The sequence below is a fragment of the Lathamus discolor genome, chromosome 3 (genome assembly GCF_037157495.1).
Source record: "Lathamus discolor isolate bLatDis1 chromosome 3, bLatDis1.hap1, whole genome shotgun sequence".
NCBI lineage: Eukaryota > Metazoa > Chordata > Aves > Psittaciformes > Psittacidae > Lathamus > Lathamus discolor.
In genome coordinates, this window is record NC_088886.1 from 17,540,335 (window position 1) to 17,566,589 (window position 26,255).

Sequence of the window (26,255 nt, forward strand, 5' to 3'; positions counted from 1 at the left end):
AAAAGGAGCGTGACCAGCAGGTCGAAGGAGGTGATCCTGCCCCTCTACTCTGCTCTTGTGAGACCTCACCTGGAGTATTGTGTGCAGTTCTGGTGTCCTCAACATAAAAAGGACATGGAACTGTTGGAACAAGTCCAGAGGAGGCCACGAGGATGATCAGGGGACTGGAGCACCTCCCGTATGAAGACAGGCTGAGAAAGTTGGGGCTGTTCAGCCTGGAGAAGAGAAGGCTGCGTGGGGACCTAATAGCAGCCTTCCAGTATCTGAAGGGGGCCTATAGGGATGCTGGGGAGGGACTCTTTGTCAGGGACTGTAGTGACAGGACAAGGGGTAACGGGTTGAAACTTAGACAGGGGAAGTTTAGATTGGATATAAGGAGGAAATTCTTTCCTGTTAGGGTGGTGAGGCACTGGAATGGGTTGCCCAGGGAGGTTGTGCGTGCTCCATCCCTGGTGGTGTTCAAGGCCAGGTTGGATGAAGCCTTGTGTGGGATGGTTTAGTGTGAGGTGTCCCTGCCCATGGCAGGGGGGTTGGAACAAGATGATCTTGAGGTCCTTTCCAACCCTAACTATTCTATGATTTTATGGGAGGTGTCCCTTCCCCCCCCCCCTTTTTTTTTTTGTCAGTCCTCCCTACATCCAGAAAAATAGTCCTTGATTTTGATGAGACAAAGATACTGGAAATAAAAGAACAGATTACAAAGAACTTGAACCAATTCACAATATTGAGATGAGATCGTTTCAGTGTGCAGCTCAACCAGACTCAGACTTCCTGAAAGTAAGTGATGGGAAATGCAGCAGTTCTCATGCCTGCTGCTGGTGTCAGACATAATCTCAGTGGAGAAGCAAGAGGACTTGGCTGGAAAATCAAGGCTCTTAAAGCCAGCTAAAATATTAAAGGTTAGCTCTTGGAATCCAGCTTTTGACTCTTACCTCCATCTGAGCACATTTATATTAGGCATTAGGAAAAAAATTCTTCCCTATGAGAGTGGTGAGGCCCTGGCACAGGCTGCCCAGAGCAGCTGTGGTGGCCCCATCCCTGGCAGTGTTCAAGGCCAGATTGGATGGGGCTTGGAGCAACCTGGTCTAGTGGAAGGTGTCCCTGCCCACGGCAGGGTGTTGGAACTGGGTGAGCTTCAAGGTCCATTCCAACCCAAACCATCCTACTGCATTGTAACTTCATGGTAAAAAATGTATTCTGCAGCTTAACTGTGGCACTGAGGGAAGGCTGCATCCTGGCTCCAGGGCTTGGACCTCTTCCCCTCTGCCCTGACTGGGGGACAGTTCCCTATTGCCTCGTTCCCGTGGCAGAAATCACCACTGCACGGGGATCGACTTTGGGAAGACCTTGCTTTCCAACTGGGCTGAGTTTTCGAGGGTGGCGTCCATCAGGCTGCTCCTTGTTCCGTTACAGGCTCCCTGCGCTGTTTTGCCACTGCCGCTCTGCGCTCTCCCCGTGGGTTACCGCGACTGCTTTGCTGAGGGGCAGCTCGCCCCTGTGGCTCGGGAAGAGGCCGGTTAGGAGCAGTTGCGCTTTCTCCTGGGGAAGAAGGGTCACGCCAGCACCGCCTCCTTCCCGTCCCGGCCTCCAACGCTGCTCGCAAGGGGAGAGGAGCTACTCCGTTCCCCCGCGGCTGGGGCGGAGCCTCCGCCGCCCCTGCCCGGGCGGCCGCGCTGTGCCGGGCATGGCAGGGCGGCTGTTGCGCGGCTGCGTGCAAGCTGTGGGGCTGTGCCCCCGCCGCGCCTGCGGGGAGGCGGCGGGGCTGCGGGCCATGGGCTTCAGCCAGGAGCAGGCCCAGCGGCTCTTGGGTGTAGAGTCCCGGCTCAGCCCGCAGCACCGGGAGGCGGCGGTGGCTCAGCTGCTGCTGCTGGGGCTCAACGCCGAAGCCACCCTCGGCCTGCTGGAGCGGAGGCCGGAGCTTCTGCGGATGCCGACGGAGCGGCTGCAGGAGCGCGCCGGAAAGCTTCGGCGCCTGGGGCTCGACGGAGGTAGGGCAGAGCAGCGGGGGGACGCGGGGATGGCGGTAACCGGGAAGCGGCACCTCCCGTACCGCTCACGCTTGTGCTCGCAGGTCAGCTGCAGCGGGCCTTGATCCGCTGCCCCGACCTCTTCACCTTGTCCCGGAAGAGGATGGCGGCGGCGGTGCGGCTGCTGCGGGAGCGGTGCCTCTTCACAGCGGAGCAACTCCGGGAGGTGCTGTGGACCTGTCCCAACGTGCTGCTGGAGGAGCCGCACCAGCTCCACCACCACTTCCAGGTGAGGGGGCGGCCACGGGGGACGCGTCTCCTGCGTGGTGGGTACCAGGGCCGGGAGAGCATGAGCCACCCTGTCCCGCCCGCAGTACGTGTACTTCAGGATGGGAGTCCAGCAGAAGGAGATGGTGAAGGCCCGCCTTTTCCGGATGCCCTTTGCTGAGCTCAGGAACCGGCACATCTTCCTGGAGCGCCGGGGGCTCTACCAGACCCCATGCAAAGGCCAGACCCAAACTAATAACCCAAAACTGAAGGACATCATTCAGCTCTCAGAGAAAGACTTCCTGGCCAACCTGGCCCGCTCCACTCCAGAGGAGTTTGAGGTCTTCAAGAAACTGCTGGCTCGAGAGGAGGAAGAGGAGGAAGAAGAAGAAGAGAACAGGGATGCTCTGTACACAGAGGAAGATGAAGACTTTGACAGTGAAGGAAGTAAACCAGCCTGGGAGTGAGAAGGTGAGGCTCCAAGATGCCCATGCTCTCCTATGCTAGTGAACGCCCAGGACCCACTGCACTTGTGGGTGCTCAGGGCCCCCACCCCACACAGGCACATGCCTTGGTGGCTGCAGGGCTCCATTTGTTGGAGCCCCACTGAGGGGCTGCAATAAATCCCATGTATAAGAATGCAACAATAACTCTCGTTCCTCCTCATTGACCAACTACTTTAAAAAATCCAGTTTCCATAAAGTGTTTTTATTTGGAAAAGAAAATCAAACCAAAATAACTAATTTATTTCCAAGGCTAGGTTAAAATTTTCCGGCTGCAGTACATAGCGCGTTGGTGGTGGGGCAGGAAGTGGCAGGCTGCTGTGCCGGCTTACAGCGGCACCACGCTGCCTGTCACTGCAGGAGCAGATCATGGGACTATCCCATGGCAGGGCCACTGCCATTGCTGCAGTCCGTGTTGGTGTTGGTTTCATGGCTGACAAGATCGGGGTGTATACACTTTCTGACCATGGCCCCAGAACTTCCCCTCCCTTGCGGATAGCAGAGGCTGTTGTGGCTTTCCCCTTACCCTGCTCTTCCTGGCAAGGGCTGGCTTCTTTTCATGCCCAGGGGAAGCAAGATTGCAGTGCTCACGTTGCAGGGCACATCACCTGGCCCTTCTGGTTGTGGCTTTACAGTGTCCTTGTTGCTTCCCAATGCCTGAGCAGCTGCTACTGCGAGGAGAGGATGGTGCCAGGAGCACTGAAAGTCCTGGGCCTGTTCTGCTCTGAGAGCAGCTTCTGGGCTGCAGCTTGACATGTGTGGCTGAAGAACAAAGCGCCCTGCAATGCTTGCAGAACGCTGCTGGGGAAATAACACTCTATACCATAACTACGATATATCTCTGGTATGTATTAATTTATAATATACACTGTGTATGGTAATACACAAATCTATGTTTAACTAGTGTTGTCGTACAAACAAAAACTAGGAATGTTTCTAAGCTACGCTTTTTCCTTGCCTGCCCTGCCGCAGCTGGTGGGGCAGTGCTGCGTGCTGGTCTGCTCCTCTGTGGGGAACAGAAATGCTGTGAGCAGGTCAGGGGGGTGGCAGGGGGAGACCGCTTTGGCCCCGAGCCTGTACTGTGCCCTGCACTGGCTTAGAGGCACATAGCGTAGTGTTATGACTCGGCTGACAAACTCTGCTGTATAGAACACTTAGAATTCATTCTAGGTGCTCTACTGCTTTCTAAGCTGGAAAGCTGGTTAAACCAGGGATTGTTTACAAAGCAAAGGAAAAAGGCAGGCAGGAGAAGCTGCCTCAATTTCCCCCGCTAGAGCAGAGGAGATGGGGATGCGACTCCAGTGCCTGTGCTCCCCTCACTGCTAAGAGGAGCTGCTCCCCATTTCTAGCTTGTCTACACTGGGAAAGTCTCCTCCAACCAGATTGCTGTGGGCTCACATTTCAGGTGATAGCTACAGCTTTCTGGTCTGCATTAAACTGTTTTATTTAGGGGTTATGGGTAATTTATAACTTTGGATTACAAAAACAGGTTGGTGCAGATGCTATTGGCAGGGAGCAGGGCTTAGCTCCACTGATGCCTAAGCAGAGCTGGAAGCCTTTGTGCAGAGCAGCTGGCGGGGGGGGGACAAAGTAAGGCTGGTCAGCTCGGGGGCAGTCAGCGAGCTGCTGCAGGACACCAGCACTCGGCTGCTTGTGGGGCAGAGACAGCTAGAGTAAGGCAAGCCAGAGCGAAGGCAGTGCTGGTCCAGCGGAGGGAAGGGAGTGCTGCTCAGTGTGCCGATCTGGCTGCATATCCCTAACTGGCTGGAGAAGAGGGAGAGGCTGATGCCAGACAGGAAGGTTCCCCTGCTGCGTTCAACCCAGTGAGCACATCTGATCTTCCTGGTGTTACAAAGAAAACCCTTTAGAGTGGAAAGATGAAGCTTCTACTTGTTTGAATCCTGTGAAGGAGCAGGAGGAGAAAAAGTGGGTGTGTAGAGTCCCCCAAAAGCCCTGCAGCTGCCTCTTCCCACTCTTATGTACCCATCTCTGATTGGGAGATGGGTATCTGCACCCTCCAGTGCCCAGGCTCTTTCCGTGCAGGAATCTATTGTTCATGGGGCTGTAGAGCCACAGGGAAGCAGGGCATTGCCTTCTGCCTTTCCACCCCACCACATCCGGGAGCCCTCAGCTGCATGCCCAAGCCAAACCAACGCAGGAGCTGGAGAGCCCTCACACCCCCTCAGCATGGCAGTGTGAGCCTGGACTGTGCTCTAGCCTCCACCCCTGTCCTCCCCAGCTCCCTGTGTGGGATATGCAGGATCTGCCCCTCTTTGCCCATGGCTAAGGAGGGCCTAGAGCAGGTACTTACTTTAGGACTTTCTCAGTGTGTGACTGGTGCTTGGTTTTCTGAAAGAGAAGAGAGGAGAGCACTGTCAGCCATCGCTTGCAGGGAAGGCAATGCAGAGCTGGTGCCTGAGCCATGGCTGTGTGCTCCCTGCACCCTCTTCTGCATGAGGTGCTTCTCCCAGTCCAGGCTGAGCCCGAGCACTCCCACACATGCTCAGTGACAGTCTGACTGCATCGCCCTGTCCTGGGCCACAGGAAGGACAGTGCTTAGTGTACTGCTGCTAGCTGTACCTGCTGGTTGTTGTCTCGGAACCCATGCTCTTGCAGCTCTCCTTGTAGCAGACATACTGGCGTACCTTGTAGACTCTCCTGTACCTACACGCAGAGCGGAGAGGCAAGTTAGAGGGAATAACAGGGACAGATCTGCTTCTATGAGTACAAGGGGGGTAATCTGGGGATCTCCCCCATTTCCTTCCAGGCTACGGTAGCCAGAACTGACTGACCCCACACACAAGGCCCTTGTGCTTCCATCACAGGAAGACTGGTGGTGTGGGGGACTCAAAGCAGATGCACCCCCCCCTCACACCTTGGTATTGCAGCAGGGCTGGCCCAGCCCTCTGCTTACAGATGGAAAGGCACCCAGGAACTGGGCTGGCAGGCAGCAGGCAGGGGGAGCACACACACACCAAATACAACTTCAGTGACACATAGGTGGATAACACTGCTATGGGGGCTGTCATTTCAGCAATACCCTGCCCTGAAACATGACTGGCAGGGCAGCACCAGGGACTTGAGGGCACACAAAGTTGTTCAGCCTGCACTGGGGAGGGGGCAGCTGCCAGCTGGGGTCTGAGACGGCCTCGCGCTTGCGCTCCCTTCCCCAGAGCCAAGCTGCAGGGACACATCCCCGGCTCTGAGCACAAGGGAAGGGGGGAGCACAACACGCAGGCAGTACTCACAGGTAGTGGCAGGTACCTCCTTCCCACACAGGGAATGACTTGGTTTCCGAGTACAGCTGTGTGCACGAGTGTGGCACCTTCTTGCAGGCTGCTTGGAGAATAGGAGAGGGGAGCTACCAACAAGCCCATCTCTGGCCCTGCCTGCCTGTGCCCTATGGCAAGGGAAATCCCTCTGGCTGCTCCTTTGCTGTCCTGGAGGGCTGGGCCCAACAGAGCTGGCCCACCAGGAGAAGCAGAGCCCCCAGCTTTGCAGTGCCCAGATGACTACATGGGCAGGGGCCTGGGTTGCGAGGCTGGATGGTGGAGGTGGAGGCCTTGGTCAGGAGCAGGGAGCAGACCTGCGCTCCTTGATCTGCCCAAACTGACAAGAGCAGAGCACAGCCCTCCCTCTCTAGCAGTCTGGGCACGGTGGGAGCACCCTTGGCTGAGAGGAGCTGGGTGCTGCTCAGTGACCTGTGCCCCGGGAGACCTGTGGCCAGGACAGCTCCAGGCTGGGCACACTCCATCCCGTGCAAGAGGGAGCTCGGCCCCCAGCAGCAATGCAGCACTCACCCAGCTCGCAGAGCCGGCCCTTGAACCCCGGGCGGCAGCTGCAGTGGTAGGACTTGACATCTCTGGTGCAGGTGCCTCCGTTCCTGCAGGGGTTCATGGAGCAGTTCTGCCCCTCACCTGCAAAACACACAGTTCTCAGACCCCATGGCACAGCCCTGCCCACCCCACTGGCGTGCCAGGGTGCTCCCTAGGAGAGCTGTAAGCAGGTAAACAGGGATGGGGCAGTTGGCAGGGACCCACACTGTGCCCCTTGTGTGCCTCCTGGTAGGGCAGCAACATGGAGACAGGCTGGTACCAAGTGCTCTCCCTGTCTACAAGGCCTGAACCAGGCCCTGCTGCATATGTGTCTCCCCCCAAGACTTACTCTTGCTCTTGTTCTCCTGCAGCTGCAGTGCCAGGCTGCTGTGGCTGGATGCTTCCATGTTCTCCAGTTTCACTGGAGCATCTGGCTCTGGGCAACAAGAGGGTCCAGTGTCACCTCCAGTCAGAGCCAGACCCAAAGGCAGCCCCTCCAATGGGATCCAGCTTGTCCACAGCATCAGGGGCTGGTCAGGCCTGAAGCAGTGGTTTAGCCCTTCCCAGCTGGCATCCCTAGAATTAGGGTGACCATCTCCCCCTTCCTGGAGGGCTATGGGGCACAGAGGACTGTGCCTCCCCTGGGGAGGCAGGAGCAGAGCAGAGACACGTGGCAAGCCCAGGGCTGTTGTCAGGTGTGCCAGACCCTTTTCCTACCCCATTGCGTGGGGTTGTCAGGCCTGGCAGGAGATCTTGGGGATGGCGTTTGGATCCCTGGTGTTCGAGGGGTGCCAAATGGGGGGCTCGTCCTGGGCTAGTGAGGGGCTTCTTGCCCAGGCACCCTCCTTGAGTGTGAGGCTGTGTTTGGCAGTGGGGTCTCAGGATGCTGGGCAGGCAGGGCCTGTGCTGGAGGGCAGCAAGGTCACTGCCTGGGCTACTCCTGCTGCTGGCAGGGGAGAGGCAGCCTTTACCACAGCCAGCATCAGTGAAGGTCCCTCTCTAGGCTTCCTGACTGGCTCTGAGTCACCCCTCTCCCTGGGCAGGACTCTAGCAAGCAGGGCAGGTGTCTGCCTTCCTTTGTGGCTTCACCATCCCTACAGCAGCCTGCCCAGCTGCCACCCTGTCCTGGGGACAGGCACAGGAGATGACACGGGATGAAGGGGGTGAGGGTGAGCAGAAAGGTAGCAGAGCACTTACGTGTCTTCATGCTGATGGATTTGCCAAACCTGGCACTGATCCTCCCTCTGCCATCTACCAGCTCGGTGAACCTGGGACAGAAGAGCCATGAAGCTGAGGGGCCCTGCGGGTCCCCCAATCCATAACCATCCCTCAGTCTAGGGCTGGATGCAGGGTTCAGTGTGAGTCCTGGGCAGCGCAGGGGACCTGCTCACAGCAGAAGCATGACTGACTTGATCATATGTGCATCCAGACACAGGAGCTGGGAGAAAGGGCCAGCCACAGGTGGAAGGGCCAGGAGTGCTGGAGCAGTTCCTACCTGGGGGCTGGTGAAGGCTCCTCAGCTGCGTTGTGATCTGCTAGCAAGCGGAGCTCAGGCAGAAAAGCTGGAGGCAGCCTGTTGCGCAGGACCCGGGGGTGTCCAGCTTGGCTCCACCGTCTCTCCGGAGCCCCATCCCTCTGCACTGCAGACCAAAGGGTTAGACTCACAGTGGGAGGCAAGCCATGAGTCTGCATGGCAGCCCAGCTCCCAGCCAGTCCCCTTGTCCCCAGGATGCTGTTTAGAGCTGCCTGGGGATACATGTACACCCTCCACAAGGCTGGGCTGTGAGTGCCATTCCCAGTGAAGCATCTGCCCTCCCCTAACAGAGGCAGCATCCTGCAACCCCCACCTCCTGTTCCCAGAGCCTCCTGCAAGCACCCAATTCTGGGGCGGCAAGTCCCCATGAGCATAGAACTCTTGATCAACTAGCCTCCAAGCCCCTGCCCCACTGTGTTGTTAACACACTGCCTCTTGCTGCAGCAGAGTGAGCCTTGCTGCAGCCTTGGTGAGCTGGGCACTCACATGTGGTGACGTAGAGGTAGATGGGCTCACTGTGCACTTGGCCTTGCTCTGTGTTCTGCACAGCCGTGACAGACAGGCGGTACCGCTGCCCAGGGAGCAGGTCTCGCACCGTATAGGAAACAAGCTTCCCGTTGGGCACGTAGCGGCTCTTCACACTCTGAGCGGTGGTGACATTGATGATATACCCCTCGACGGCGCCGGCAGGTGGCTGCTCCCATGCCATGGACACGGATGTAGTGGTGACACGGGAGGCAGTGAGGTTTTGGGGGGGAAGAGGCCCTGGGGCAAGCAGCAGCAGGGAAGAAAAAAGGTCAGCACTCACATACTTGACTGTGACTGCCCTACTTGCTCATGTGCCACCCTGTAAGCACGCCCTGGCCAGCCCTCAGCCCGGCTCCAGCCATGCAACACACCAGCAGGAGACATTCAGTGCTGGGTCCCTGCCAAAGTGCACAGAGCCTCACTGCACCCTGGCACCTGGTCTGGCCCTCACCGCCCTCCAGCTGCCATACGCAGGGGAGCAATTTGGGCCTGTGCAGACTTCGTACGGGGCTGAGCTCATGCTGGTCCTGGGCAAGGAAAACCATCTGGCAGGGGAGGACAAGCCGCAGCCCTTCCTGCCGCTCCCCAAGGCTGCCTGCACAGCTCCTGCCCGCTGTGCTCGCCAGACACGCCGATGGCTTTTGCACCTTCCCCTCCCTGCAGCTTTCCTGCTGGCCACAAGCTGCAGCTGCCCTGCCCCTGCCAAGTCTCAGGGCCCCTGCAACTGCAGGGGGTGGCAATGATAACCCCACTCACTTGTCCATACGTGGAAGGGAGCCGTGGCCAGACTCTCCGAGAGGTGGTCTTCTGTCCCCAGGCCGCTCAGTGTTGTGACATGGACAATGTACTTCTCTCCTGGCTGCAGGTCCCTGTGGAGGAGGAAGGCAGGGTGGGCAGGGGTAAGCTGGGCAGGCTGGGAGGGCCAGCTGGCCCAGCGTCTGCCTGCTGCCCCACTCACAGGAAGGTGTACTTGGCCACGCTGCTGTTCAGCTCCACGGTGCGGTCTGCCAGGTCCCCCGGTTGGCGGATGGAGACACGCACCCTACTGACAGTGGAGTGCTTGAGCCGGTGGAGAGCCCATTGCACCGTGATGGCGCTGGCTGTCACATTCATGATCTCAAAGCCTTCCACCGGACGTGGTCCTGGCCGGAGCAAGCGGAGAGGGCTGAGGTCAGCCACTACTCATTGTGGGTCTCCCCATCTCTTCCCCACACCCCTGCAAGGGGAGTCCTGCCTGTCCCTCTGGGTTGACTTCCCAGCAGGAGCAGCGCAGCTGGACTGATGCTTTCCCATCCTCACCACTGCGGGCAGGTATCTGCCTGCCTGCAAGGCCTCATGCCATCCACTGCACCCCTGGGGCTGTCCTCTGGCCCCAGCACTACCCCTCAGCTCCAATGGGGCTGCAGTCCCTCAGCTTGGTCCTAAGCCCATCGTAAGGCCCAGCCACATACTAAGCCCAGTTCTCACTGCCCTGGCATCTGACCTTGGCTTGAAGCCTCCCAAGGTGTTGTGGCCAGGGGTGCAGGCTCCTGCCATGCCCAGTGTCATGCCTGCCTTCTGCCCTGGGCTTCACTCAGTCTCAACCCACTTCAGGGGATGTGGCCCATGGGCTTTCTCTCCACCATCCCCCTCTCATTAGAGGGCAGCGTTTCTAAGTCTAATCCCTTCCATCCTCAGTTTGCACTGGATTTCTACATCTGCCTGCCCTAGAAAGAGAACTGCAGCTGCTCTGCCTGCCTGTGCCCTCATAGAGGCATCACTGTGCGCCCTTTCCTCTGCCCTTGAGCACACGTCCCTGCCAGCCCCTGCCTTCTTGGCACATCCTCACACTGAGCCAGGCAGCATGGTGGGGTGGGAGACTCTCCTGCAGGGCTCACTGTAAGCAGAGATCACCCAGCCCCACTGCCTGGCTGGTATGGGGGCTTCTCCAGTTCAATCAAGCAGCACTGGGGACCCACACTACTCTGGGGCTGGTGACAAGGAGTAACCAGTGCAGCAGGCACAGCCTGGCCTTGGTGAACAGGATGCAGAAGCAGTCCCCACTGCTGGCTCCCTTACCAGCCCCTGGGCAGAAGCCCAGTGAGCCACAGGGGGTTCAGTCCCCTTTTCCTCATAGCAAAGGGAACATCAACTCTCTGTGCCCAAGTGCTTTCCAAAGGCCCCCCCATGTCTGCATTTTAGGATCTGCACCACCAAACCCAGCGGGGTTCCATACAGGCCCGGGCTGCGGCTGGAGCCGGTGGCACGGAGGAGGCAGCACAAGCCCCGGCGCCTGCGGGAGCTACGCGTGGTCACGACCTGATCCCCCTGGGGACACTACTCACTAGTGCGTGTGGTGAGCATGACGGGCCTGCTGATATCATTCTTGTTGTTCACGTTGCGTTTGACTGAAAAGACAGAAATATTGTAGGCTCTGCCGGAGGCTAGTGCCCGCAATTGGTGGGCAGAACGACTTCGGTCCACAAAATCTGTCCTGCGGTAAGAGCCGTCGAGGGATACGTACGTCACGGCGTAGCCGTCAATGAGTTGCCTGGCAGCTGCGTCCTCAGGTGGGTGCCAAGAAATCAACACACCAGTGTCCTCCACCCTTTCCACCTTTAATGAGGTTGGTGGCAGCAATTCTTCAGGGTGTGGGCAAAAGCAAAGGGGAGAGGTAACGCCATGAATCTTTAGAGAACAGACCCCAGCAGCAAGAGGCAGGAGCAGCAGCGATGGAGCATGGGGCCCTTGCTCTCTCCCTTGGCACACCCGGCAGGGGCCCTGCAGGCACCAGCTGCCGCCTGCTCAGCGGGCGCAGGAGCAGCGCCAGGAGCGCTCCCAGCCACTGCGACACGGCGGCACGGCGCTTGCCACCGCCTGCCAGGCCGATGGCACCGGCGAGACGGGGCGCGGGGCGCCGGGAGGCTGGTACCGGCAGCGAGAGGCCTCCCTCGAACCCCTCAGCCGCCCCTGCTGCGGGATCGCCACTGCTGCAGGAGGCCGGGCAAACCTGTCCCCGGCGTCCTCACGCCAAGCCCGGTGTCCGCAGCAGCGGCTCAGCGCCCTCCCGTGGCACCGGCGCGGCCTGGGCTGCCCCCCACAGAGGCACAGCCGCAGCCCTGCCCGCCTCAAGGAGAGCGGCTGGTCCCCGATGGCGTCGAGCCCCGCACGGGCAGCGGCCACTGCCGGGCCGGTGTCGAGCCCCGCGCACGTCCTGGTGCCGCTGCTGAGGGCCTTTACCTTTCTCGCAGCTCTTGCCTGTGTAGCTGACTTTGCAGGTGCAGCTGTGCGTGCCGTTGCCGGGCAGGCAGTAGCCTCTGCTCCCGCAGGGACTGGAGAAGCACGGGTCGCTGGCTGCGGAGGTACCACGGCGGTGGCGTTAGCGGTGGGCAGCCGGCCATCGGCCGCCCTGCACCGAGCTGCTCATTCCCACCTCACCTGTCTCGCAGTGGTAGCCAAAGAAACCCTCCGGGCACACGCAGAGGTAGGAGCCCCTGTAGCTCTCACACTCCCCTCCATTCTGGCAAGGGCCTGACTCACAGGCATCCACTTCTGGAGATGGGAGAAGGATGGTGGTGAGCAGGGGGGCCCCAGCATGGCAGCAGCCAGGCAATGGCCTCCCAGGGGACAGCAGGATGGACGTGCGGGGCTCAGCACAGCCACTTTGGATGCAGAATCCCACCCAAGTGCCATGGTGGCCACGTTCCCTGGCAGGGGTGGATGCCTTCAAAAGGGGATCCGTCACCAGCAGACATCTTGTCCTTTGCTCCTTCCCCACCAGAGCAGTTTCAGCTCTGCCCCTGCAACCACAGGCAAGGAGGCACAATAGGCAGCGAGCGCCTAGTGTAATGGCTTGGGGACAGGGTGCCCAAGATGGCAACCAGTACAGGTCCTGACTGTGTCCCAGTGCCCACAGCCCAGCCTCCCACTAGAAGTGCAAGTCCCTACCTGTCTCACACTGGGTCCCCACAAAGCCCTCGGGACAGTAGCAAGTGAAGGATGCAGGGAGGTCCTGGCAGGTCCCACCATTCTTGCAGGGCTCTGACTGGCATTCATCAGTATCTAGGGAGTGAAGAAAGGCACCAGCTCAGCACAAAGACAGGGCCAGCAGCAGGGGACGAGGAGACCTGGAGAGGCAGCGCCTGCCCTGCAGGGTGCAGACCCTCCCCACATCACTTGCTACCCCAAGCCCACCAGACAAGAACAGCCCTGCTCCCGGAGCCATCAGGAGCCCACTACCCCATGTCTGCCCCTGTACGGGGGCTGCAGTGGGAGCAGGGCATGGGGACATGTCCTCAGGGACACCCGGTACGGCTGGCAGCCTGGGGCTGGGCCAAGAGGTCCCATAAGGTGCCTGCAGCATGTGCCCTCCTCTGATCCCCAGCAGGCATCCCACCTCTTCCCACTACCATCCTCTCCTAAGCAGGGCTAGAGCTGCCTGCCGTAGAGTCCCACCAGACCTTTCACTATCTGTTATCTCCTTCAGCCAGTGTCCACATGCGACCATGACCATGTGCATACACAGGAGCACAGCATGACTTCAAGCTGCTTCTTCCCCCCACCCCGTCCCACCCCGGCCAATAGCTTTAAAGCCACAGGGACACTTCCCACCCAGATCCCAAGATCTGGGGCTTCTCTGCATGGGCTTAACACGCATAAAGGTAAGTCAGTGCCCTATCAGTGATGGGGATGCCCATGCAGAATCCATTAGTAGGGGAGACACAAGTAGTAAATGTGCCCTCACAGCCCTGCCTGCTCCTCCAGCTGGCTGGGAGCAGCATGCAGCAGCCCTGGAGTGTACCTGGCATGGTCTCTTACCTGACTCACAACGCTGGCCGGTGTAACCTGGCTCACACAAGCACAGGAACTCAGCAATGCGGTCCTTGCACTGACCACCATTCAGACAGGGCTGGGACTGGCACTCATTGATCTCTGCAGGTATTTGTGCAGGGGAGAGACAAGGTAAGGGACATGAGCACTGAGGAGGGGTCCCCGGGGGGATCTGTCTGCAGACACAGACAGGGGAGGACCAGAGTACATGCCCTGGAGCCACCAAGTCATGGCCACAGCCCACTGGGACAGTGCCCCAGCGCTCAGCTGCTCCCCAGCTCTCCTCACCATTGCATTCAGGGGGGTCACTCCAGACACCCGGTGAGTGGCAGACGCGAGGGTGGTTGTGCTGGCTGAGGGTGTAGCCCAGCTCACACCGGTATTCAGCCACAGAGCCCACCTTGGTGGAGTTGAAAGACACCTGGGCGTGCTTCACCTCACTGGGAATGCCACAGTCAACCACTGGGGAGAGATGGGGGTGTTGAGCTGGACCTGGAGAGGCACCCCGAGCCCCCGACTGGCAGGGGCAGCACAGAGCCCTTACCAGTCTGGCAGTGCTTCCCTATATAGCCCATGGGGCACGTGCAAGCATAGCCCTCGCCAAGGTCCTCACAGGTAGCACCGTTCTCACAGGGGCTAAGGAAGCACGGGGAGGGCACTAGAAGAAGAACAAAGAGTGACTGCTGTGGGGCTGGTAGAGCCCAGAAACAAGAGCCCCCTCCCTTCCCCCCCCCCCAGCAGGGTACAAGGGAGATCCAAAGTGCTTCAAATTACAGGGAAGGGTATTCAGAGCAAGCAGTGAGGCTTGCTTGTTTCTGCCACCACCTCCCCAGGCATCCCCCGGCACTGGCACACCCTGCTCACACCTACCAATCTCGCAGTGCCGGCCAGCGTAGCCTGGGGGACAGTCGCACTTGTACTTGCCAATGTAGTGGAAGCAGGTGCCCCCGTTCTGGCAGGGCCCCGAGGCACAGGGGTCCGGCTTACCTGGGGGCAGAGGGCAGGTGGGAGCTGAGCAGTGAGCGGGACAACTGCCTCACGTCCCGGGCGGGGGGCAGGAGGCCGTACCGATCTCACAGTGCTTCCCGGTGAAGCGGTAGGGGCAGGAGCAGTGGTACTCGCCATCTGCCTCCCTGCAGGTGCCCCCGTTGCGACAGGGTCCCGTGCTGCAGAGCCGTGGCTTGGCTGCAGAGAACACCAAGAGCAAGGGGTCACCCACTGCTGCCCACATCCTGAAGGCCACTGCTTCCCACCAAACCCCTCGCTGCAGGAACACCGAGTGCACCCAGGCCTCCCCAGCACCGCAGAATAACCCCGTGCGGAACTAGATGATCTTAAGGTCCTTTCCTACCCTAACCATGCTATGATTCTGTGCCAGGACCTAAGGAGGCCACAGACATGTGATGCCAGGACACTGGCAGCTCCTCCTGAGGCCCAAAGCTCAAGCATGCAAAAACACCTCCAGCATGATGGTGTTGTGCAGGAAACAAAACCGGATCAGCTGCTGTGACTGTCAGGCCATGAAAGCAGACATGCAATCTTCCCTCCACGTGTGGGGTGGGATACACTTCCAGCTGCAGCTCAGCAAGCAGCCACTCTTCTCCCACCCCCTGCCAGATCCTGGGGCCAGCAGAGAGTTCCATGCAGGTACCTTTCTCACAGTGCTTGCCAAGGAAGCCTCGAGGGCACTCGCAGGTGTACGAGTCATCATGAACCTCGCAGGACCCCCCATTCAGGCAGGGCTCCGAGTCACAGGGGGATGGCATTGCTGCAAAGCCAAACACAGGGCATCAATGAGGATGTAGGACCAGCAGTATGAGGGCTGCTCCCCAGCTGATGACAGTATTCCCTGCTCACGTTCCCCGGCCCCATCTGTGTCCCTTCCCAGGGCTGGTTCCACGTCCCCACAGAGGAGACTCACTGTGGTTGGTGCCGTAGTCAGTGTGGCAGACGCAGAGGTAGCTCCCACCATACTCCATGCAGTACCCACCATCCGGACACTGCGTGTTCATGTTGCACGGGGTGGTGGTGACTTCTGCAAGCACACGGACAGCACCAGCTTCCGTCAGCTGGTGGCAGGACACCCAGCTGGCTGCCTGGCCAGAAATGGGGGGGGTCTCCTAATTTTGCCAGGTCTGAAGAGATGGGAGGGACCCTCTGTACCCCTCCACAGACCATGCAAACAGCACGGGCCAGCCTGGATGCCCAGTGAGATTCAGAGCAGGAGCGCACTAAGGCTGTGGTTCCCATCCCGCCCAGGAAAGCCAGCTGGGACAAAGGGCTGGGAGAGGCACAACTCAAAGGGGAGTGTTGGAGATGGAAGTGTTGCCTCCTCACCAGGGACAATGTTTCTAGGCTCAAATTCAGGGCATACCCCTGGCACCATGCTAGGCTCAGGCATGGGCAGAGTTGCTCCTTGTTTGACAACAGCCTGCCTGGCTCAAGCATCCTGGAGAGGGAGCAAACGTAGCAAGTGAGAAGCCTTCACCTACCGAATTCACAGAGGAGACCAAAAAACCCAGGCAGGCACTGGCAGATGGTGACATTCCCCTCTAGACAACTGCCTCCATTGCGACACTCGCAGCCCTCTGAGAGCTCTGCAAGAGAGAAGATGGGAGCTTCCCAGGACCCCTCTCCCTTGTGGGGCTGCGACAGCCAAGCAGCCTTGCTGGATGCCATCCATGGGGGAAGCTCAGGTGGGTGGCAACTACGAACCCCCCCAGACACCCAGGCACAGCCTCCTTCAGTGGGACGGACCCACTGTTCAGTCCAGGAGCACCAAACAGGTTCTCAGGGGCTGCTGCTTCTCCCTCTTAGGAATGTGAGGGCTCCCCTAGAGATGCCAAACCCCACTGGAGAGACTCCCCCTCATACTCACTGTCTCGACAGTCCTGTCCAGTGTAGCCCTCCCGGCACTCACAGAAGTAGCCCTGCTCCGTCTCCAGGCAGCTGCCCGCATTCTGGCAGGGTTGGGAGAGGCAGGCGCCAGGCATGCGGGGCCCGCCTGCAGGGAAGAGGGAGGCTGAGCTAGAGCCATCCCAGCGCGGGGCTGGAACACGCTCTGCCCCAGAGGAGCCAGGTCTGAACTGGTCCATGCCGAAGACCCCACCACAGCTGAGCAGCACTGCTGGAAGGAGTTCCCTCCCCTGCATCACCACAACCCCTGCACACACGGAATCATAGAATCAGCTAGGATGGAAAAGACCTTTAAGATCATCAAGTCCAACCTTTACCCCAGGACTGCCAAGTCCGCCACTAAACCTCGTCATTAAGGGCCTCTTCTGCATGTTTTTGAATGCTTCCAGGGACAGTGATTCCACCACTTCCCTGGGCAGCCTGTTCACCCTTTCAGTGAAGAAATCTTTCCATTCTGTAAGTCACATGCTGCCTGCCAGCTTTCGGCAGTGCCTATGGCTGATGCAGCCCCTTTTCAGCAATTTGCCCTTCCCACCCAGCTCCCCAAGAAACAGCTCCCATGGCAGGCTGGGCAAGCTGCGCCTCTGCTCACCGTACTGGCAGTTGTTGCCATAATAACCCGGGGAGCACGTGCAGATGTAGCGGCCCGGGCGGATGTAGTTGCATGTCTGCCGGTTTCGGCAGCTCCGGTCCTCACAGACAGATGAGTCTGGGCAGGGGGAAAGCAAGTGAGCAAGCGATGAGCAGAGCCCAGCCCTGGGAAAAGGGCCGTGATGGCCCAGCTGAGCACTGGGGACACAGTCCCTGGCACGGGTCATCCTGTGGTGCAGGGTGCAGGAGCAGGCACCTGTCTCGCAGCGCTGTCCCACAAAGGGCTCCAGACACATACAGGTGTAGTTATCGACCAGGTCGACACAGTGCCCACCATTCAGGCATGGGCTGGACTCACACTCGTTCAGCTCTGCAAGGAGAGGTCAAGAGGGGCGGTTAGGTGCAGGTACAGCCGGTTCACCCACTGCCTCCCATCCTGAGCACTCCCCTTCCAAAACTCCAGCTGGGGCTGAAGTATGGTGGGAAAGCAGTTTGCTAAGGCGTGAGGTGCCCCCATTTCCTCCCCATGCCACGGACCTGTCTGGCAGTCTGCCCCTGTGTACCCCGGCTGGCACGAGCACACTGCTGTCCCATTCACTGCCTGGCACGTCCCGCCGTTGTGGCACACTTTGCTCTCACATGGCAGCTCTTCTGAAGGGGAACACCAAGAAAAGAAAAGAAAAGAGGGGGGATCAACCCAGGCACAGGACTGGCACACGCCTCTGCACACACAGCGATGCTGGGGCTGGGCAGAGGGTGTAGCTTGGAGCCACCAATGCACCCTCTGGCAGGAGAGAGTGGTCATGTCCCAGCCCCGGCTCTTCCCAAAACCTTCCTTGGGCAGCTCAGCCCCTCCATCCCCCTGCACCTCTTGGATGCCAGCATGCCGGGCTGGGAATTCCTCCCGCCCTTCCTCGAAAGTCAACTCCCTGCTCGCCTTCTCCACCAGTGCAGAGGCTTGCTGGGAGCCAAACATTTTGGCAGCATTTCCACTGGGGGATGGAGGCCAGCAGCAGGAGAAACCAGCCCCACAGCCCCGTCAGGGACCGGGAGAGTCCCCACTGGCTTCAGGGGGCTCAGGACCGCAGCATCGCCTGCAAAAGCAGGGCCTCCAAGACTTCTGTTTAACACTAACTGCCAGCTTTCCTCACTGAAGGAGCGGCGGGCGGCAGGGAGAGGTGCTGGTGGCAGCACTCAGCTGGGCCCTCAGCAGTGTGCACTGCCAGGGGCAGGAAGGGCTTGTGGCCAGAGCAAAGGTTCCTTTGCCTGCAGCATGCTGAAATCCAAGCTGGCTGTTGCACGCTGCTGCAGGAACCCCAGTCCGAAGAGCAGCCGCGCTCCCCAAGCCTGGTCTTAGCTCTTCAAGCACAGCAAAGAGCCAGCTCTGCCGCGCTGGTGGCCCCGTGCTCACCGGTCTCACAGTTGGCACCTCTGAAGCCCAGTGGGCACATGCAGCTGAAGTTGCCAGCACCGTTGAGGCACGTGGCTCCGTTCTGACATGGGTTGGAGAGACACTCGTCCACATCTGAAACACAGTCCCACATGGGGCAGGAGTTCAGAGCAGGGACAGAACAGGAACACAGAGACTGCCAGCACCCAGCAGTGACACCAGGAATGAATCCTGCTTCCTGCAGCAAAGCGCCGGGAGCTCGATCAGGACCCGCACTCACCGACATGGCACCTCTTCCCGGTAAAGCCAGCCAGGCAGGAGCAGGTGTAGGAGGGGTTCCCTGTGATGCAGTCCTCAATACACTTCCCCCCATTCAGGCAGGGCCGCAGTGTGAGGCAGACAGAGGCTGTGGGGACAGGTGGTGGCCCCGCGTCAGCCTGCATGTCGGCACAGCTCACCCGCCGCCTTCCAGCCACACCAGCACCAGGGGCTGTCCCTGCACCCACCCGGCTCCCCGGAGCGCTCAGGGAGCCCACGGGGGCTGCCTGCCTCACAGCAGGGTAGGGTTCACTCCTCACGGGCTCCCCTGGGACACAGTGGGCAGTTTTAATTCCTCCCATGGGAGGGGAAAAGGCTGCACAGGGTCAGCCCCTCAGGCTGGAGGCACGTGGACATGCCCTTTCTTATCACCCAGGGCAGAGGGAAAAGGGTATGGGAGAGCCCATCTATAGCAAACCCACTAACACGCGAGACACACACAGAGCAAGTGTGGGAAAGGGGATGTGTCAGGCCCCCTGGGGTGGGGAGCATGGCCCAGCCCTTGTGCCCCAGCTTTCCCAGCCTCCTGAGACTCATGGAGGCATGCATCCCTCAAGGGTGCCGGCCCCTCATGCCCTCCTCTGCCTGCAGCAGGCTGGTGGCGTTGCGCTGTGTGTTGTCACCTTCTTCCCAGCCTCCCTTATCACTCCCCACAAGCTCTTTTCATCTCAAAAGTCTTCCTCCCCTCCCCATTTGCTCTCCCAGCCCCTTCCCAGTCCCGGGGCACCCATGGGTGCCATCCCCAGCCATGGCAGGTGCTGAGGAGGGTCCCCCCCATGGCTGCCTCCCCTCCCTCCCCAAGTACTTTGAGCTGCCTCCTCTACCCCATAGAGGTGGGGGTTTGAGGCAGGGAAAAGACAGGGCTGGAGAACAGTGTGGGGTTGGGTTGGGAGTTAAATAAACCTAACTGCTGTCCTCTTACTTGTATTGCTGCAGCCCCCCACTTGCACCTGGGCATCATCGATTCTGAACACCCAGCGCCCGGGGATACCCACATTTGTCGTCATCTCCACGTCAGCGATGTCATCAGTGCGGGATCCAGGGATGTTGAAGTAGCGCTTTCCATCACCGGCGTTAAAACCTGCCTGGGAGGACAAGGGCAGAGGGTAAAGAGATATCACTAGCGCAGAGGGGAAGGCAGCTGGAGCACAAAGGCTTGTTTGCCTGCCACTCAACACTGCCAGCAGCACTGCTCGGACCGGCTGACCCCTTCCACACAGCACCAGCCAGCACTCAGCCCTGTCCATGTGCCAGGATGACGGCCAACACGATGGGGCAAAGCAGCCATGCTGCCCACTCAGACCCACCCCTGGGATTCAAAACCCATCCACTTCCTCTCCACCTGCAGCATCCTGCCTGCTGCAGGCTGGCAGGCAGGGAGCCAAGCACGGATCAACTGCCAGTAAATTCACACGTCCGAATGGGTACTGGGGTTTTTGCGGGTGGGGGATTGGTTTTTTTTCTCCTTAAACACAACAACGAACACAAGGATGAAATATAAATACAAGTGAAAGCTGTGCTGGCGGTGGCAGCTGCTCTTAAAGGCTGCGGTTAGGAAGGAAAAGGGACTACAAGGCAGCAGCCAAGGCAAAGACCTGTGGTTTCAGGATTACAAAGCCCCCTGTATGGTCTCAGCTTTGGAAGCCTGAGCACACACGGATATTCAACAACTTAAAGAAAAGAAAAAATGCCAGGGGAGGCTATCCACGTCCAAAAAACCCAAACCAGGAGCCGCAAGCTCTTGGGGCAGATGTGCTACCTGGGCACCCTGGGACCACGTTTGCCACTTACCTGTGCTGCAATGCCGCCGAGCCCGGCAAAGTCCCCCCCACTGCTGGCGTGCATACCCGTGGTCCAGGTGATGGACTCATAGTTGAAGATGGTGAAGGAGAGCTTGCCATCTGTGATGAGGACAATCTGGAAAGTGTTTACCTGCAGGACGGAAGGGAAGAGCAGTGAGCAGGCGGGAGTGAAGCAGGCAAACCAGTGAGAAGATAATGAGATGATGGAAAAAGCATTTAGTAAAGGGGTGTTTCTCTGAGCCTCAGTCCTCCTCTGCTAGAAAGGGTAGTTGGGTTGGTCGCCCAGCACCCCAGCCAGCAGGAAAAGGGAAATGTGGTTACCAGGCCTCTGGAAGAAAGGCACCAAACCCTGTCTGCGACCAGCTCCTCGTACTCAAAATGGGGGATGCTGGCGATTGGCAGCCTTCAGGCAACACAGAAAGGAAGGTTTGGTTTTGCCAGCCTAGCACTGCTCCATTATGGCAAAGCGTTGCAAGGGAGCTTCTGGGGATGGGCTTAGCCCTGCTGACAGGAGCACCGCTGCCACGGAAAGCATCAAAGCTCTGTTGGGATTCTCCTTTTAAAGAAACTCTACCCCTAAACTCATGGTTCCTTTGCCCCAGCTACCCACCGGTGAAAATGAGTTGCCCCCGAAGAAGGTCACTCGGTACCAGGTGGCGATGAAGACCCACTGCGCGGAAAACCCTGGGAACTCGGGGAAATACTGTGCGATGTCCCTGCTCGCTCTCTCCAGGATGGGCTGCTCTGTGCTCTCCCGGTAGTACACATCGCCTGCCCGCCGGTTGTCCACGTCTGCCCAGAAAGCAGCAACCACACGCCGGTCCTTGGAGATGGGAAAGGCCACCGGCGTGAACTGGGAGACCTCCTTCAGGAATGAGATGATCCCGTTATTGTTCACCTGGGGAGAGGGAAGGAAAGAAACGGGTGGCCATGGTTGATTCCTGCCAGCGGAATGTATTAAAGGCACTTTCCATTTCACCTTTCTTCCCACCCCCCTTTCCACAAATATTGGAGAGCTTCCCCTTCCTGCCCTTGGAAGCAGAGTTGTGCCCCGGCGCCCACGGCCCCCCGCTTGCTGGAGTGTGGCTACGGGGAGGCAGCCACCCGAACAAACCAGCCCTGTTCTCCACTGCGCCCAGGCCAGGGGAAGGGGGAAACAGCTGAGAAAACTGCAGCGGCCCCAGCGCTTTAAACAAACAGTGCCCAGCGAGCTCGGCCAGCTCACGGCAGCACTCGTGGTGGGGACCTGGGGCTGCCTCGCCTGCTCTCTAAGGGCTGACACGCAGCCTGTGGGCCTGCAGTCTTTGGTTCAGCATTGTTGCCACCCTCCTGGCCAGGAAGTCACCGGCCTGGGATAGGGGAAAGCCTTGCCAGCCAGTAATCCATCTGCTGGCATGTGTGGCACTGGGTGAGCTAACGGGGTCATAGTCCCCAGATGACCAAGTGCATCCCATGAAAAGCCCCCAGTGCAGGCTGCTGTTGCTAAAGCAGGAGATACCAGACACCCCAAGGCAAGCTACTTGGAGCTCCAAGCCCTTCCCAGCAGTAATTAACGGGGATAATTAGGGTCCTAGGATGCCTAGCCTAGAGATGCATGGCAGGGGCAGCCCTCAGCCCAGGGAAGGAAGCTGGAGACAGTGAATGCAGCTGCCTAAAGTGCTACCCTCTGGCTTGGGGATACAGCAGGAGCAAGGAAGGGGAGGGAAAACTCCTGCCTGCATTGTTGCCTGAGCAGGCAGGGAGGGAGCAAGGATCAAAGGAAAACACTCTTGTCCTCAGGCTCCAAATTCCCCTGAGGAGACCTTGCCAGCAGTGGCAACCACAGCGGGGCCAGGAGCTTCCAGCCGCTCCTCTTCCGTGCCCAGGGTGCTGCCGGCAAGCGACAGCAGCACAGACAGGAGCTCAGGCCCCCAGCTGAGCCCCCCAGCATGTAATACCGGCTCCAGCAACACCAACCCAGCAATCCCCTGGGCGGCAGGGTGCGAAGGCGAGGAGGGGAAGTCACGGAGCAGGCAAGAAGCCCTTGAGCAGAGAGAGCAGCCCTGGCATGCAGCAGGCAGCAGTGTCACGCTCACATGTTGACAAGGACTTGGGAGCCAGTGTCCTGCCAGGAGCCATGCGGAAGCCAGCATGCCACCTGGCAGGGGCAGGCTGGGATGGCATCCTGCAGGCCCTGGGAAGGTCCCCAGCCCCTCTGTGTGAACACGGGGCAGTCCTTGCTGTGACTAAGGGGAAGAGGATTCCTGTTTCCCAAAGCCTCCGTAACCCCACGGTGTCCGCGGAGGAACATTCTTCCCCTGATTAAAGCAAGATGGGAGAGAGCTGGAGCCAAGAAGGGCTTTTTTTTTGTTGTTGTTGTTGCTGGTTTTTGCAAAGGAGGAGGGGATGGTTGGAGGCAGCCCTTAAGAACAGAGGTTTCCAGGTGAGCACAGTACCAGGCCAGTTCCCCCAGCACAGAAGCCCCTTAGGGAGGAACAGCCCTGTCACACAGACCCCATGCCCAGTGAGCTGGCCCTGCAGAGCCAGGGGGTATTTGTTCCGGGGAGGTGGACACACTGCCCTCTGAGCCCTGCAGCCCCTCCAAGTCCCAGAGCAGTGCTTAGACCCTGTATGGGACAGCCATCACTTCCCCTGGTTTCTTCCAACCTCTTCTTCCCTTCCACCGTGGCTCAAGCCCCAAGCCCAGGTCCCTCCCACCCAATGGCAGGGCTAATGCCTTTATTAGTGGAAAAAACCCCAAACCACTGCCGGCAAGGACCAAGGGCCTCCGGTGCTTAGCCGAGACAGTGGGACAGTACATGAGCGCACGTCCAAGGTGATGCTCAGCCCCTCCTCAGCCAGCTGGGTCAGGACTATCGGTCAGCCCAGAGCAAACCATGAAGAAGAGAAGGGACCAGGACACCCGCGGATTCACTGCTCCAGGTGGGAGCTGACACGGGGAGCACAGACCCCACTCCATGACACAAGGCAGGCGCTCAGAGCCAGTGCTGACCAAAAGGCTCCAGGGTCAACCTGGAGCCGATGGCCACAGCTGCAGGGGACATGATGGGCCAGGCGTGACTTGACCTCTCTGGCCACTGTCTCCTCGAGGTGGCAGAGCTCCAAGCAGCGTGTCCGACCCAGTGGGCACAGGGAGGAGAGGAAAGGGAGCAGGATGTGCCGAGTGGCCAGCCAAGCCCCGCTGCAGTACAACTCAAAGGGCAGCTGTATATTCTGCATCGCACTGGGAGCCTTGCCATCACCTCCTCCCAGCGAGGGCCACGGCACACTGGCTCTTGTCCCACAGGATCTCCCCTGCTCTCAGTACACTGTTATTCCTCTGATGCTCCAAGTTAAACGGGGACCACCCAGCCATGGAAACTCAGATGCACTCGGATCCACCCGAGTGGGACAGTGAGGAAATAAAAGGAAATAAGAGGAGGAAATAGGAGGCCCCTGGGAGGACTCCTCGGTACTCACGTAGAGGCCGGTGTGCCCCGCCCCGAAAAAGGGGAAGGGGACAGAGAGGGGCCGTAATTCGGAGCCGCCGTCGTCCTGCTTCCTTGTGGCGGCGTCGCCCTCGGCGGGCCCGAAGGGGTAGAAGTCCGCCAGCGGCACCACGCCGCCCGCCCGCAGCAGCAGCCACTCGCCCAGGGCCACCAGCACGGCCCAGCCCGCCAGGCCCCGCATGGCCGCCGGGGACCCGCCGCTCGCCTGCTCACGCCGGCACCGGCCACCGCGGCATGGCGGGGCAGGAGGAGCGCGTCCGTCCGCGGAAACGGGGCTCGCAGCTGCCGGCGGCCGCTGCCCGGAGCGCAGCGCTGCGGGGCTGGGGCGCGGAGCCGGCGGCTCGGGAGCGCTCGGCCGCTGCAGCTCCGAGCGCCGCTGCCGCGCCGGGCGCCTTCACCCCTCCAGCCCCGCCCCACGAAGGGGGTTGATTTGCATATCCCGGGGCGGGCAGCCAATGGGTGCTCTGCGCGCCGGGAGGGCGGTGGCAGGGGGCGGGTTATGCAAATGTGACGGGGGGGTCCCCACGAGGGGCTGCGGTCCCTCGGCGCGGAGCTGCGGCGGAGCGGGGACCCCACGCGGGGACCCCCGTCGCGCTCCCTCCTCCCAGGCCGCCGGCGGAGGGACCCCCGGCAGCCCCATGCCCTACAAGAGGAGCAGTGGGGATGGACACGCCGGGTGCAGAACCCCCCTCCGAGGATCCACGTCCCCCGGCAGCAGCTGAGCAGCGGGTCCCCTCTGCTTCCTTAAAACAGGAGCTGGAAGGGGGAAAATGTGGAAGAGGGGAAAAAAAAGCGTTGTATGCTTTCTTCTTTTTTCCTTCTTTTTTCCCTTTTTTTTTTTTTTTTTTTTTCAGGTGCTAAAAATATTATCAGGAAATTCTTTTCAGGAATGCCATGTTTTAAGTTACGCTCCAGGCTCAAGGGCCTCTTTGTTTCCACTGGAGAAAAATAAAGAAACAACACACCCACCCCACATCTATCACCAGCAAATGGTTTTATCAAGCCAGAGTTCCCACAAAACTGTGGGGCTGCCCCCTGGGAGACCCCAATGAAAAGCATCACTGGGTTTGATCATTAATTCATAGTTAATCATGGGTGCTACTGCTGGGCAGGTGTTGGGCTGAGGAATCGAGTCCAGAGGGGAAAGGGGGATGCTCAGTGCCCCATCCGCTTCCCCTCCCACCTCCTGGTGCCCAAACAGCCCATCCCGCAGCAGGAGCAACCAGGGTGCGCAGGTACAGCCAGGGAGCGGGGAATACGGGGGAGAACTCCATCATTCAGCGCTATATGAGGTTCTGGGAAAACCGCAGAAAGCTGTCGCCTGCCCCTGGTTGCTGGGATGGTGTCAGAATCCATTCCCTGGCTCCAGAGGTTTTCCGTGTTATTCCACACCCCTGCTGTATAAATATCCTCTTCTGTAACAATTGCAAGGTACAAATTGAAAAGGACCCAAGGAACAAATTATGTAAAGAGTAAAAAGCAGCAAAGCAGTGGGGCTGGGCTAGGACCAGCCGTGGACACTGGCATGGAACGTTTGCCTCACCAAGGGGACCAGCTCTGCCACTGGTGTGAGGGAGCTTCCAAAATCCTTTCGCGGTGCTGCTGGCTGCCGGGATCATCACCTCTCTGTACAGCAGGGGAACTGAAGCATGGGGGTGGGAGGCCAAGAGTGGGCCTGGGCACAGGGGGCACCTTGCAGTCGTCAGGGATGCAGCACCCAGGGCAAAGCTGCAGGGCTTTGAAACACCCACGGGGCAGCTCTGCACTTCTGGTCCCCCACAGCACCAGGATGTGCTCCCTCCTGGAGTGGTCCTTAAAGCCAGACTCTAAGATCTGCCCAACCCTTTGAGATGCCAGAGGCACCTCAGCCGGCTCCATCGTGCTGGCAGTCAAGCCCCGCTGCTAAACATAGCGAGGTGTCCCTGTCCCTTTAAAAATCTCCTGGAAGAAAATGTTAAGAGGAAAAAAAAAAGAGGGGGAAAAAAAAGAAAAGCTAAATCCAAAATAAATAAACGGCCACATCCGGATTTCTCCCCTGAGACACTAATAAAGGCTTTATGAGTTTGATATGAATTACCCTCCCTGGCCATTTACAGCTGATCTTCTGGAAGGCATTAGGCTGCTCTCCCCTTCCCTGGCCCGGCGGATGCTGGAGCGGGGAACACAGTGGGGGCACCACCACCCCTTCCATACAGCCCATCTGAGACCCATCTCTTTTAGGGAGCAACTGGAGGCTTCCAAAAAACTGGAGGCTTTCCCAGCCCTGCCGTGCCATGCCATGCCCCCCTGCAAGCCCAGCTCCCAAAGAACATGGGGACATGGTGGTA

At 59.3% G+C, this 26,255-nt stretch overlaps 2 protein-coding genes across 6 annotated transcripts; one reads left to right on the top strand and one right to left on the bottom strand.

Moving 5' to 3' along the window:
- Positions 1–1,602: 1,602 nt before the first annotated feature.
- MTERF4 (mitochondrial transcription termination factor 4) lies at positions 1,603–2,884 on the top strand. Its single transcript, XM_065673831.1, has 3 exons — positions 1,603–1,988; positions 2,072–2,256; positions 2,342–2,884. Exons 1-3 carry the CDS (start codon positions 1,685–1,687, stop codon positions 2,699–2,701), a joined length of 849 nt encoding a protein of 282 aa, XP_065529903.1. The 5' UTR covers positions 1,603–1,684; the 3' UTR covers positions 2,702–2,884.
- A 37-nt stretch (positions 2,885–2,921) lies between these two features.
- SNED1 (sushi, nidogen and EGF like domains 1) lies at positions 2,922–24,289 on the bottom strand. Of its 5 annotated transcripts, none has more exons than XM_065673824.1 (33): positions 23,900–24,289; positions 21,051–21,338; positions 20,430–20,570; positions 19,561–19,723; positions 18,601–18,726; positions 18,342–18,455; positions 17,468–17,581; positions 17,187–17,300; positions 16,932–17,048; positions 16,302–16,427; positions 15,916–16,020; positions 15,345–15,458; positions 15,075–15,191; positions 14,492–14,608; positions 14,294–14,410; positions 13,968–14,081; positions 13,712–13,885; positions 13,412–13,525; positions 12,542–12,655; positions 12,032–12,145; positions 11,834–11,947; positions 10,939–11,235; positions 9,573–9,756; positions 9,371–9,483; positions 8,573–8,851; positions 8,048–8,192; positions 7,750–7,820; positions 6,902–6,988; positions 6,538–6,654; positions 5,986–6,073; positions 5,318–5,401; positions 5,049–5,086; positions 2,922–4,638 (listed from the first exon to the last, which is right to left on the bottom strand). In XM_065673824.1, exons 1-32 carry the CDS (start codon positions 24,107–24,109, stop codon positions 5,050–5,052), a joined length of 4,329 nt encoding a protein of 1,442 aa, XP_065529896.1. In that variant the 5' UTR covers positions 24,110–24,289; the 3' UTR covers positions 2,922–4,638; position 5,049. The 5 variants fall into 5 exon arrangements, with proteins under 5 accessions (XP_065529896.1, XP_065529891.1, XP_065529895.1 ...); XM_065673819.1 differs by having other exon boundaries at positions 17,468–17,578; positions 23,900–24,198; XM_065673823.1 differs by having other exon boundaries at positions 10,939–11,001; positions 23,900–24,198.
- Positions 24,290–26,255: the final 1,966 nt, after the last annotated feature.

What these genes read in the sequence shown, in the direction of transcription:
- MTERF4 (XM_065673831.1), top strand. Translation starts at nt 1,685, where the DNA reads ATGGCAGGGCGGCTGTTGCGCGGCTGCGTGCAAGCTGTGGGGCTGTGC. An exon ending in GCGCCTGGGGCTCGACGGAG is followed by an intron (nt 1,989 to 2,071) that starts GTAGGGCAGAGC and finishes TTGTGCTCGCAG; the next exon opens with GTCAGCTGCAGCGGGCCTTG. An exon ending in AGCTCCACCACCACTTCCAG is followed by an intron (nt 2,257 to 2,341) that starts GTGAGGGGGCGG and finishes TCCCGCCCGCAG; the next exon opens with TACGTGTACTTCAGGATGGG.
- SNED1 (XM_065673824.1), bottom strand. Translation starts at nt 24,109, where the DNA reads ATGCGGGGCCTGGCGGGCTGGGCCGTGCTGGTGGCCCTGGGCGAGTGG. An exon ending in TCCCTTCCACGTATGGACAA is followed by an intron (nt 8,852 to 9,370) that starts GTGAGTGGGGTT and finishes TGCTTGCCCCAG; the next exon opens with GGCCTCTTCCCCCCCAAAAC. An exon ending in GCAGGAGAACAAGAGCAAGA is followed by an intron (nt 6,655 to 6,901) that starts GTAAGTCTTGGG and finishes TGTGTTTTGCAG; the next exon opens with GTGAGGGGCAGAACTGCTCC.